The sequence below is a fragment of the Pezoporus flaviventris genome, unplaced genomic scaffold (assembly GCF_033815535.1).
Source record: "Pezoporus flaviventris isolate CSIRO_AGI_PZ_B2104156 unplaced genomic scaffold, CSIRO_AGI_Pfla_v1 ptg000181l, whole genome shotgun sequence".
NCBI classification, from domain to species: Eukaryota; Metazoa; Chordata; class Aves; order Psittaciformes; family Psittacidae; genus Pezoporus; species Pezoporus flaviventris.
In genome coordinates this window covers 31,144-42,638 of record NW_026892729.1, presented here as the reverse complement: position 1 = coordinate 42,638, position 11,495 = coordinate 31,144, and the positions used below count along the sequence as shown (strand labels likewise).

The window sequence follows — 11,495 nt, the reverse complement described above, 5'->3', positions numbered from 1 at the left end:
TAACCAGTAAGGTACCAGTGACCCATCCCAGTATAACCAGTAAGCACCGGTGACCCATCCCAGTATAACCAGTAAGCACCGGTGACCCATCCCAGTAGAACCAGTAAGCACCAATGACCCATCCCAGTATAACCAGTAAGCACCAGTGACCCATTCCAGTATAACCAGTAAGCAGCAGTGACCCATCCCAGTATAACCAGTAAGGTACTAGTGACCCATCCCAGTATAACCAGTAAGCACCGGTGACCCATCCCAGTATAACCAGTAAGGCACCAATGACCCATCCCAGTATAACCAGTAAGCACCGGTGACCCATCCCAGTAGAACCAGTAAGCACCAATGACCCATCCCAGTATAACCAGTAAGGTACCAATGACCCATCCCAGTATAACCAGTAAGCACCAATGACCCATCCCAGTATAACCAGTAAGGACCAGTGACCCATCCCAGTATAACCAGTAAGGCACCGGTGACCCATCCCAGTATAACCAGTAAGCACCGGTGACCCATCCCAGTATAACCAGTAAGCACCGGTGACCCATCCCAGTAGAACCAGTAAGCACCAATGACCCATCCCAGTATAACCAGTAAGCACCGGTGACCCATCCCAGTATAACCAGTAAGGCACCAGTGACCCATCCCAGTATAACCAGTAAGGTACCAATGACCCATCCCAGTATAACCAGTAAGGCACCAATGACCCATCCCAGTATAACCAGTAAGGCACCGGCGACCCATCCCAGTATAACCAGTAAGCACCGGTGACCCATCCCAGTATAACCAGTAAGGCACCGGTGACCCATCCCAGTATAACCAGTAAGCACCGGTGACCCATCCCAGTATAACCAGTAAGGTACCAATGACCCATCCCAGTATAACCAGTAAGGCACCGGTGACCCATCCCAGTATAACCAGTAAGCACCGGTGACCCATCCCAGTATAACCAGTAAGCACCGGTGACCCATCCCAGTATAACCAGTAAGCACCGGTGACCCATCCCAGTATAACCAGTAAGCACCGGTGACCCATCCCAGTATAACCAGTAAGCACCGGTGACCCATCCCAGTATAACCAGTAAGGTACCAATGACCCATCCCAGTATAACCAGTAAGGTACCAGTGACCCATCCCAGTATAACCAGTAAGCACCAGTGACCCATCCCAGTATAACCAGTAAGGCACCAATGACCCATCCCAGTATAACCAGTAAGGCACCGGTGACCCATCCCAGTATAACCAGTAAGCACCAGTGACCCATCCCAGTATAACCAGTAAGGCACCAGTGACCCATCCCAGTATAACCAGTAAGGCACCAGTGACCCATCCCAGTATAACCAGTAAGCACCGGTGACCCATCCCAGTATAACCAGTAAGCACCGGTGACCCATCCCAGTAAGCACCGGTACCGCGCTCACCGCTGAGCTCCGGGTCATGACCCCGGCGTGATGACGTCAGCGCGCTGTCTCCTGGCGCCCCCTGCCGGCCCGGCGGGATCCGGGCCCGCTCGCGGCCGCCGCCGCCGCCATCTTGGCCGCGCTGAGGGGAAGCGGCCCCGGAGCGGAGCCGGCCCCGACCGGGGCCACGGTGAGGGGCGGGGGGGGGGGGGGAGGGGCTATGGGGTGGGGGTGTGGGGCAGCGCTGGGGGGGGGGAGTGGAATCTATGGGGTGCGGGGGGGGGGGGGGGCCGCGGTCCGGGCCCCACCGCGGGGCCCTGAGGGGCTGTGGGGACCCCCCAGCCCCGGTACGGGGTCTCCCGGCCCCTGCCACACCCCATGGGAGTGGGCCCGATCCTGGGGGGCTGGGGGGGGGGTTGGGGGGTCCCGGGGTGAAGGGGGGAGCCGGAGCTGGATGAGGGCAGCGAGAACGGGGGGGGGAATGGGATGGGGGGGGATGGAGCTGGGATGGGAATGGGATGGGATAGGATGGGATGGGGCTGGAATGGGATAGGATGAGATAGGATGGGATAGGATGAGATAGGATGGGATAGAGCTGGAATGGGATGAGATGGAGCTGGGATGGGATAGGATGGGATGGGATAGGATGGGATGGGAATGGGATGGGATGGGATGGGATAGGATGGGATGGGACTGGAATGGGATGGGATGGAGCTGGGATGGGATAGGATGGGATAGCACTAGAATGGGATGGGATAGGATGGGATGGGGCTGGAATGGGATGGGATGGGATAGGATGAGATAGGATGGGATAGAGCTGGAATGGGATGAGATGGAGCTGGGATGGGAATGGGATGGGATAGGATGGGATGGGATGGGATAGGATGGGATGGCACTAGAATGAGATGGGATGGGATAGGATCGGATGGGATGGGATAGGACTGGATGGGATAGGATGGGGCTGGAATGGGATGGGATAGGATGGGATGGGATGGGACTGGAATGGGATGGGATGGGATAGGATGAGATAGGATGGGATAGAGCTGGAATGGGATGGGATAGGATGGGATGGCACTAGAATGGGATGGGATAGGATGGGATGGGGCTGGAATGGGATGGGATGGGATAGGATGAGATAGGATGGGATAGGATGAGATAGGATGGGATAGAGCTGGAATGGGATGGGATGGAGCTGGGATGGGATAGGATGGGATGGCACTAGAATGGGATGGGATAGGATGGGATGGAGCTGGAATGGGATGGGGTGGGACAGGATTGGATGGCAATGGGATGGGATAGGATGGGATGGGGCTTGAATGGAATGGGATGGGATGGATGGGATGGAGCTGGAATGGGGTGGGGTGGGATGGGATGGGAATGGGATGGGATAGGATGGGATGGGGCTGGAATAGGAAGGGATGGGGCTGGAATGGGATGGGATGGATCTGGAATGGGATGGGATGGAGCTGGGATGGGATGGAGCTGGAATGGGATGAGATATGGGATGGGATGGAGCTGGAATGGGATAGGATGGGATGGAGCTGGGATGGGATGGGATTGGATGGAGCTGGGCTCCCCATGCGTGTGCCCAGCCCCAGGGCCTCAGCACCATCCTGGCACCAGCTTCTCCCATTGTATCCACCCAGCTCATCCCAGGGGTCACTGGGCAGTGGGGATGGGGATGGGGATGGAAGTAACGGCCCCATTGGGAGCCTCAGTGCTGCAGAGAGAGCTGGGACCAGCAAAGGGATCCTTGGGATCCACTGGGATCCATCCAGGTCCTTCCTTATGTGTCCATGACCCCGGTGTGCTCTGATCCCCCTCCTGTATCCCTGTTCCAGCCCTGATCCCCCTCCTGTATCCCTGTTCCAGGTGTGATCCCCCTCGTGTATCCCTGTTCCAGGTGTGATCCCCCTCCTGTATCCCTGTTCCAGCCCTGATCCCCCTCCTGTATCCCTGTTCCAGGTGTGATCCCCCCTCCTGTATCCCTGTTCCAGCCCTGATCCCCCTCCTGTATCCCTGTTCCAGGTGTGATCCCCCTCCTGTATCCCTGTTCCAGGTGTGATCCCCCTCCTATATCCCTGTTCCAGCCCTGATCCCCCTCCTGTATCCCTGTTCCAGGTGTGATCCCCCCTCCTGTATCCCTGTTCCAGGTGTGATCCCCCTCCTGTATCCCTGTTCCAGGTGTGATCCCCCTCCTGTATCCCTGTTCCATCCCTGATCCCCCTCCTGTATCCCTGTTCCAGGTGTGATCCCCCTCCTGTATCCCTGTTCCAGGTGTGATCCCCCTCCTGTATCCCTGTTCCATGTGTGATCCCCCTCCTGTATCCCTGTTCCAGGTGTGATCCCCCTCCTGTATCCCTGTTCCATCCCTGATCCCCCCTCCTGTATCCCTGTTCCAGGTGTGATCCCCCTCCTGTATCCCTGTTCCAGGTGTGATCCCCCTCCTGTATCCCTGTTCCAGCCCTGATCCCCCTCCTGTATCCCTGTTCCAGGTGTGATCCCCCTCCTGTATCCCTGTTCCATGTGTGATCCCTCTCCTGTATCCCTGTTCCAGGTGTGATCCCCCTCCTGTATCCCTGTTCCAGGTGTGATCCCCCTCCTGTATCCCTGTTCCAGCCCTGATCCCCCTCCTGTATCCCTGTTCCAGGTGTGATCCCCCTCCTGTATCCCTGTTCCAGGTGTGATCCCCCTCCTGTATCCCTGTTCCAGGTGTGATCCCCCTCCTGTATCCCTGTTCCAGCCCTGATCCCCCTCCTGTATCCCTGTTCCAGGTGTGATCCCCCTCCTGTATCCCTGTTCCATGTGTGATCCCCCTCCTGTATCCCTGTTCCAGGTGTGATCCCCCCTCCTGTATCCCTGTTCCAGGTGTGATCCCCCTCCTGTATCCCTGTTCCAGGTGTGATCCCCCTCCTGTATCCCTGTTCCATGTGTGATCCCTCTCCTGTATCCCTGTTCCAGGTGTGATCCCCCTCCTGTATCCCTGTTCCAGGTGTGATCCCCCTCCTGTATCCCTGTTCCAGCCCTGATCCCCCTCCTGTATCCCTGTTCCAGGTGTGATCCCCCTCCTGTATCCCTGTTCCAGGTGTGATCCCCCTCCTGTATCCCTGTTCCAGGTGTGATCCCCCTCCTGTATCCCTGTTCCAGCCCTGATCCCCCTCCTGTATCCCTGTTCCAGGTGTGATCCCCCTCCTGTATCCCTGTTCCAGCCCTGATCCCCCTCCTGTATCCCTGTTCCAGGTGTGATCCCCCTCCTGTATCCCTGTTCCAGGTGTGATCCCCCTCCTGTATCCCTGTTCCAGGTGTGATCCCCCTCCTGTATCCCTGTTCCAGGTGTGATCCCCCTCCTGTATCCCTGTTCCAGGTGTGATCCCCCTCCTGTATCCCTGTTCCAGGTGTGATCCCCCCTCCTGTATCCCTGTTCCAGGTGTGATCCCCCTCCTGTATCCCTGTTCCAGCCCTGATCCCCCTCCTGTATCCCTGTTCCAGGTGTGATCCCCCTCCTGTATCCCTGTTCCAGGTGTGATCCCCCTCCTGTATCCCTGTTCCAGGTGTGATCCCCCTCCTGTATCCCTGTTCCAGGTGTGATCCCCCTCCTGTATCCCTGTTCCAGGTGTGATCCCAGCTCCTGTATCCCCGTTCCCGTTCCAGGTGTGATCCCAGCTCCTGTCTGTGTTGCAGGATGAGCTCGCCATTCCCACGGGATCATGGCAGGGCCCGTTCCGAGCCGGGCCCGGGTCTATGCCGACGTCAACACGCAGCGGCCCCGCGAGTACTGGGACTACGAAGCCCACGTCGTGGAGTGGGGGTGAGGGATCCCAGCCCATCCCTTGGGATGCTCCAATGGGAGAAGTGGGGGGATGATTCCCAAGGAGCTGCAGCCTTGGGTCGCTCGGGAATGTCACCTGGGAAGCATGCAATGGGGTGGCTTGGGATGGCCCCGGAAGCTGCTCCGCTTCCAGCCCTTGGATGCTTCCCGATGGAGCCGGCGGCTCCCAGTCCCCTCCGGCATCCTTGGACACTTCCAGTGGCCCGGCAGCCTCAGGGGGAGGAACTTCCCGAGATTCCATTCCCAAGATCCCATCCTGTTCCCAAGATCCCATCCTGTTCCCAAGATCCCATCCCCAAGATCCCATTCCCAAGATCCCATCCCCAAGATCCCATCCTGTTCCCAAGATCCCATCCCCAAGATCCCATCCCTTTCCCAAGATCCCATCCCCAAGATCCCATCCCGTTCCCAAGATCCCATCCCCAAGATCCCATCCCTTTCCCAAGATCCCATCCTGTTCACAAGATCCCATCCCCAAGATCCCATCCGTTCCCAAGATCCCATCTCATTCCCAAGATCCCATCCCATTCCCAAGATCCCATCCCTTTCCCAAGATCCCATCCTGTTCACAAGATCCCATCCCCAAGATCCCATCCGTTCCCAAGATCCCATCCTGTTTTCAAGTTCCCATCCCATTCCCAAGATCCCATCCCGTTCCCAAGTTCCCATCCTGTTCACAAGATCCCATCCCCAAGATCCCATCTCCAAGATCCCATCCCGTTCCCAAGTTCCCATCCCTTTCCCAAGTTCCCATCCCATTCCCAAGATCCCATCCCCAAGATCCTATCCCGTTCCCAAGATCCCATCTCATTCCCAAGATAACATCTCATTCCTAAGTTCCCATCCCATTCCCAAGTTCCCATCCCATTCCCAAGATCCCATCCCATTTCCAGGATCCCATCCCATTCCCAAATTCCCATCTCATTCCCAAAATCCCATCCCATTCCCAAGATCCCAGGATCAGGATCTTTGTGATCAGGATCTTTGGGATCGGGATTTTTGGGATTAGGATCTTTGGGATCGGGATCTCTGGGATCGGAATCTTTGGGATTGGGATCTTTGGAATCAGGATCTTTGGGATCAGGATCTTTGGGATCGAGATATTTGGAATCGGGATCTTCTGATCGGGAGCTTTGGGATTGGGATCTCTGGGATTGGGATATTTCAGATCGGGAGCTTTGGGATCAAGATCTTTGGGATCTCAGGATCTTTGGGATCAGGATCTCTGGGATCGGGATCCTTGAGATTGGGATCTCTGGGGTCAGGATCTTTGAGATTGGGATCTTTGGGATCGGGATGTTTGTGATCAGCATCTTTGGGATTGGGATCTCTGGGATCAGGATCTTTCAGATTGGGATGTTCGTTATTGGGATCTCTAGGGTTAAGATCTTTGGGATCAGGATATTTGGGATCGGGATCTTTGGAATGAGGATCTTTGGGATCAGGAGCTTTGGGATCGGGATCTTTAGGATCAGGATCTCTGGGATCCAGATCTTTGTGATCGGGATCTTTGAGATTGGGATGTTTGGGATCGGGATCTCTGGGGTTGGGATCTTTGGGATCAGGATCTCTGGGATTGGGATCTTTGGGATTAGGATCTTTGGAATCGGGATCTTTGGGATCAGGATCTTTGGAATCGGATCTTTGGGATCAGGAGCTTTGGGATCAGGAGCTTTGGGACCGGGATCTTTGGGATTGGGATCTCTGGGGTTGGGATCTTTGAGATCGGGAGCTTTGGGATCGGGATCTTTGGAATCAGGATATTTGGGATTGGGATATTTGGGATGGGATCTTTGGGATCGGGATCTCTGGGATCGGGATCTTCTGGATTGGGATCTTTGGGATCGAGATCTTTGGGATCAAGATCTTTGGGATTGGGATCTTTGGGATCGAGATCTTTGGGATCGGGATCTTCGGGATCGGGAGCTTTGGGATCAGGATCTTCAGGATCGGGATCTCTGGGATTGGGATCTTCAGGATTGGGATCTTCGGGATCAGGATCTTTGGGATCAGGAGCTTTGGGATCGAGATATTTGGGATCGGGATCTTTGGGGTCCAGATCTTTGGGATTGGGATCTTTGGGATCAGGAGCATTGGGATCTCAGGAGCTTTGAGATCAGAGTCTTTGGGATCAGGATGTTTGGGATCACGATCTTTGAGATCGGGTTCTCTGGGATCAGGATCTTTGGGATCGGGATCTTTGGAATCAGGATCTTTGAGATCAGGAGCTTTGGAATTGGGATCTTTGGGATCGGGATCTCTGGGATCGGGATCTTCGGGATTGGGATCTTGAGGATCGGGATCTTGGGGATGTCGGGAGCTCTGGGATCGGGATCTCTGGGATCAGGGTCTTCAGAATCGGGACCTTTGGGATCGGGATCTCTGGGATCGGGATCTCTGGGATCGGGATCTCTGGGATCAGGGTCTTCAGAATTGGGACCTTTGGGATCGGGATCTCTGGGATCGGGATCTCTGGGATCAGGAGCTTTGGGATCAGGATCTCTGGGATCGGGATCTTTGGGATCAGGATCTCTGGGATCAGGATCTCTGGGATTGGGATCTTTGGGATCTCTGAGATCGGGATCTCTGGGATCAGGATCTTCGGGATCTCTGGGATCAGGATCTCTGGGATCAGGAGCTTTGGGATCGGGATCTCTGGGATCAGGATCTCTGGGATCAGGATCTTCGGGATCTTTGGGATTGGGATCTGTGGGATCAGGATCTTGGGGATGTCGGGATCTCTGGGATCGGGATCTCTGGGATCGGGATCTGTGGGATCAGGATCTTGGGGATGTCGGGACCTCTGGGATCGGGATCTCTGGGATCAGGATCTTCAGGATCTCTGGGATCGGGATCTTTGGGATCAGGATCTTGGGGATGTCGGGATCTCTGGGATCGGGATCTTTGGGATCGGGATCTCTGGGATCAGGAGCTTTGGGATCGGGATCTGTGGGATGGGGATCTTTGGGATCGGGATCTTTGGGATATCGGGAGCTGCCGGCCCTTATCCCGCAGGAACCAGGATGACTTCCAGCTGGTGCGGAAGCTGGGCCGGGGCAAGTACAGCGAGGTCTTTGAGGCCATCAACATCACGAGCAACGAGAAGGTGGTGGTGAAGATCCTCAAGGTGGGAGCGGCATTCCCCAAACCGGGAATGGGGAACCGGGAATGGGAACCGGGAGTGGGAACCGGGAATGGGAACCGGGAATGGGAACTGGGAATGGGAACTGGGAATGGGAACCGGGAATGGGAACCGGGAATGGGAACTGGGAATGGGAACTGGGAATGGGAAACCGGGAATGGGAAACCAGGAATGGGAACTGGGAATGGGAAACCGGGAATGGGGAACCGGGAATGGGAACTGGGAATGGGAACTGGGAATGGGAAACCGGGAATGGGAACTGGGAATGGGAACCGGGAATGGGAACCGGGAATGGGAACTGGGAATGGGAACCGGGAATGGGAAACCGGGAATGGGAACTGGGAATGGGAAACCGGGAATGGGGAACCGGGAATGGGAACCGGGAATGGGAAACCGGGAATGGGAGTGGGAACTGGGAATGGGAAACCGGGAATGGGAATGGGAAACCGGGAATGGGAAACCGGGAATGGGAATGGGAAACCGGGAATGGGAACCAGGAATGGGGAACCGGGAATGGGAACCGGGAATGGGAAACTGGGAATGGGAGTGGGAACTGGGAATGGGAAACCGGGAATGGGAAACCGGGAATGGGAGTGGGAACCGGGAATGGGAACCGGGAATGGGAACCGGGAATGGGAGTGGGAACTGGGAATGGGAGTGGGAACTGGGAATGGGAAACCAGGAATGGGAAACCGGGAATGGGAGTGGGAACCGGGAATGGGAACCGGGAATGGGAACCGGGAATGGGAGTGGGAACCGGGAATGGGAACCGGGAATGGGAACCGGGAATGGGAAACCAGGAATGGGAACTGGGAATGGGAACCGGGAATGGGAACCGGGAATGGGAACTGGGAATGGGAGTGGGAACTGGGAATGGGAAACTGGGAATGGGAAACCAGGAATGGGAAACCGGGAATGGGAGTGGGAACCGGGAATGGGGAACCGGGAATGGGAACCGGGAATGGGAACTGGGAATGGGAGTGGGAACTGGGAATGGGAAACCGGGAATGGGAACCGGGAATGGGAGTGGGAACTGGGAATGGGAAACCAGGAATGGGAAACCGGGAATGGAATGGGAAACCAGGAATGGGAATGGGAACCTGGGAATGGGAACCCGGAACTGGGAATGGGAAACCGGGAATGGGAAACTGGGAATGGGAGTGGGAACTGGGAATGGGAAACCGGGAATGGGAGTGGGAACCTGGGAATGGGAACCTGGAAATGGGAGTGGGAAACCAGGAATGGGAAACCGGGACTGGGAATGGGAAACCGGAACTGGGAATGGGAGTGGGAAACCGGGAATGGGAGTGGGAACTGGGAATGGGAAACCGGGAATGGGAATGGGAACTGGGAATGGGAACAGGAAACCAGGAATGGGAATGGGAACCACAAAACTGGGAATGGGAAATCCAGAACTGGGAATGGGAAACCTGGAACTGGGAATGGGAAACCAGAACTGGGAATGGAAACCCCAGAACTGGGAATGGGAACCCCAAAATTGGGAATGGGAAACCGGAACTGGGAATGGGAACCACAAAACTGGGAATGGGAAACCCAAACCTGGGAATGGGAATCCTAAACCTGGGATTGGGGGCCTGAAAACTGGGAATGGGAGCCCCAAAACTTGGACCAGGAAACACAAAAGTGGGACCCAGAAACCCCTAAACTGGGAATGGGAACCCCAAAACTGGATGGGATTGTCCTGGAATGGCTCCAGCCCAGCCTTGGGATGGGGCATCCCTGGGCAGCCCCAGCAGTGCCCTAGGAGCTTCATCCCAAGATCCCTTTGGAGCCGTTCCTGCTCCCATCCCTGCATCCCTCATCCCAAGATCCCTTTGGAGCCGTTCCTGCTGCTCCCATCCGTTCATCCCTCATCCCAAGATCCCTTTGGAGCCGTTCCTGCTCCCATCCCCTCATCCCTCATCCAAAGATCCCTTTGGAGCCATTCCTGCTGCTCCCATCCCCGCATCCCTCATCCCAAGATCCCTTTGGAGCCATTCCTGCTCCCATCCCTGCATCCCTCATCCCAAGATCCCTTTGGAGCCGTTCCTGCTCCCATCCCTCATCCCAAGCCCCTCTCCAGGCTCCCTGCAGCCTCTCTCCTGGATCTCCTCCCGTCTGCCCCCATCTCCCAGCCTCCTCATCCCTGCGTTATTCCCTAGGGATGCGGAGCAGAGCATTCCCTCTCTCCCAGCTCTCCCCTTGTGTCTCCTCAGCCCGTCAAGAAGAAGAAGATCAAACGGGAGATCAAGATCCTGGAGAACCTCCGCGGCGGCCCCAACATCATCAACCTCTTGGACATCGTCAAGGACCCCGTGGTACGGCTCCGGAATCCCTTGGGATCCTTGGGAAGAGGCTCAGGCCGCTCCCTGCCCCGCTCGGCATCCATCTGGGAGCTGAAATCCCCCTCCCCTGGGAGCACTGGGATTGCTCCAGAGGCTGGGAATGGGAGCCCAGGACCATGAATGGCTGCGTTGGGATGGGGAGGAACAGGAACGGCTCCAAGGGGATGAGGGAGGGGTTGGGTGGGATCTTGGGAAGTTCTTCCCCATCCGGAGGGTTGGGGTTTGGGAACGGCTCGGACGGGGGTGCCCCATGCCCGGTTGGACATGGGGGCTTGGAGCACCCAGCTGAGGGGAAGGGCTCCTGCTCCACGGGGTCCAAGGGGAGGAGGGTTCAGGTCCCTTCATCCCAAACCATTCCCTGCTTCCATGAAAGCCAAGCCCAGAGCATTCCTGGCCAGAGAGTTCCTTCCCCCCCCTCCCTGCCTCAGCCCAGCCCCATCCCAGTGGCTCCAGAGCCCGGATGGGTCCTTGCCCTTCTCCCTTCTTCCTTCTCTCATCCCCTTCTCCCTCCTCCCTTCTCCCTTCCCCTTTTCCCTTCTCCCTTTTCCCTTCTCCCTTTTCCCTTCTCCCTTTTCCCTTCTCCCTTTTCCCTTCTCCCTTCTCCCTTTTCCCTTCTCCCTTTTCCCTTCTCCCTTTCCCTTCTCCCTTTTCCTTCTCCCTTCCCCTTTTCCCTTCTCCCTTCTCCCTTTTCCCTTCTCCCTTTTCCCTTCTCCCTTTTCCCTTCTCCCTTTTCCCTTCTCCCTTCTCCCTTTCCATTCTCCCTTCTCCCTTCCCCTTTCCCTTCTC

At 56.5% G+C, this 11,495-nt stretch overlaps 1 protein-coding gene across 1 annotated transcript in view; it reads left to right on the top strand.

Annotated features, from left to right (window-relative positions):
• The first annotated feature begins 1,506 nt into the window (after positions 1 to 1,506).
• LOC133262035 (casein kinase II subunit alpha-like) overlaps positions 1,507 to 11,495 on the top strand; it is a 28,718-nt gene continuing 18,729 nt past the window's right edge. Inside the window, exons 1-4 of the mRNA XM_061440908.1 lie at positions 1,507 to 1,583; positions 5,075 to 5,201; positions 8,238 to 8,349; positions 10,581 to 10,682. Of these exons, the coding sequence (XP_061296892.1) occupies positions 5,101 to 5,201; positions 8,238 to 8,349; positions 10,581 to 10,682 (315 nt within the window). The 5' untranslated portion in view covers positions 1,507 to 1,583; positions 5,075 to 5,100. The remainder of the gene's footprint in view (positions 1,584 to 5,074; positions 5,202 to 8,237; positions 8,350 to 10,580; positions 10,683 to 11,495) is intronic.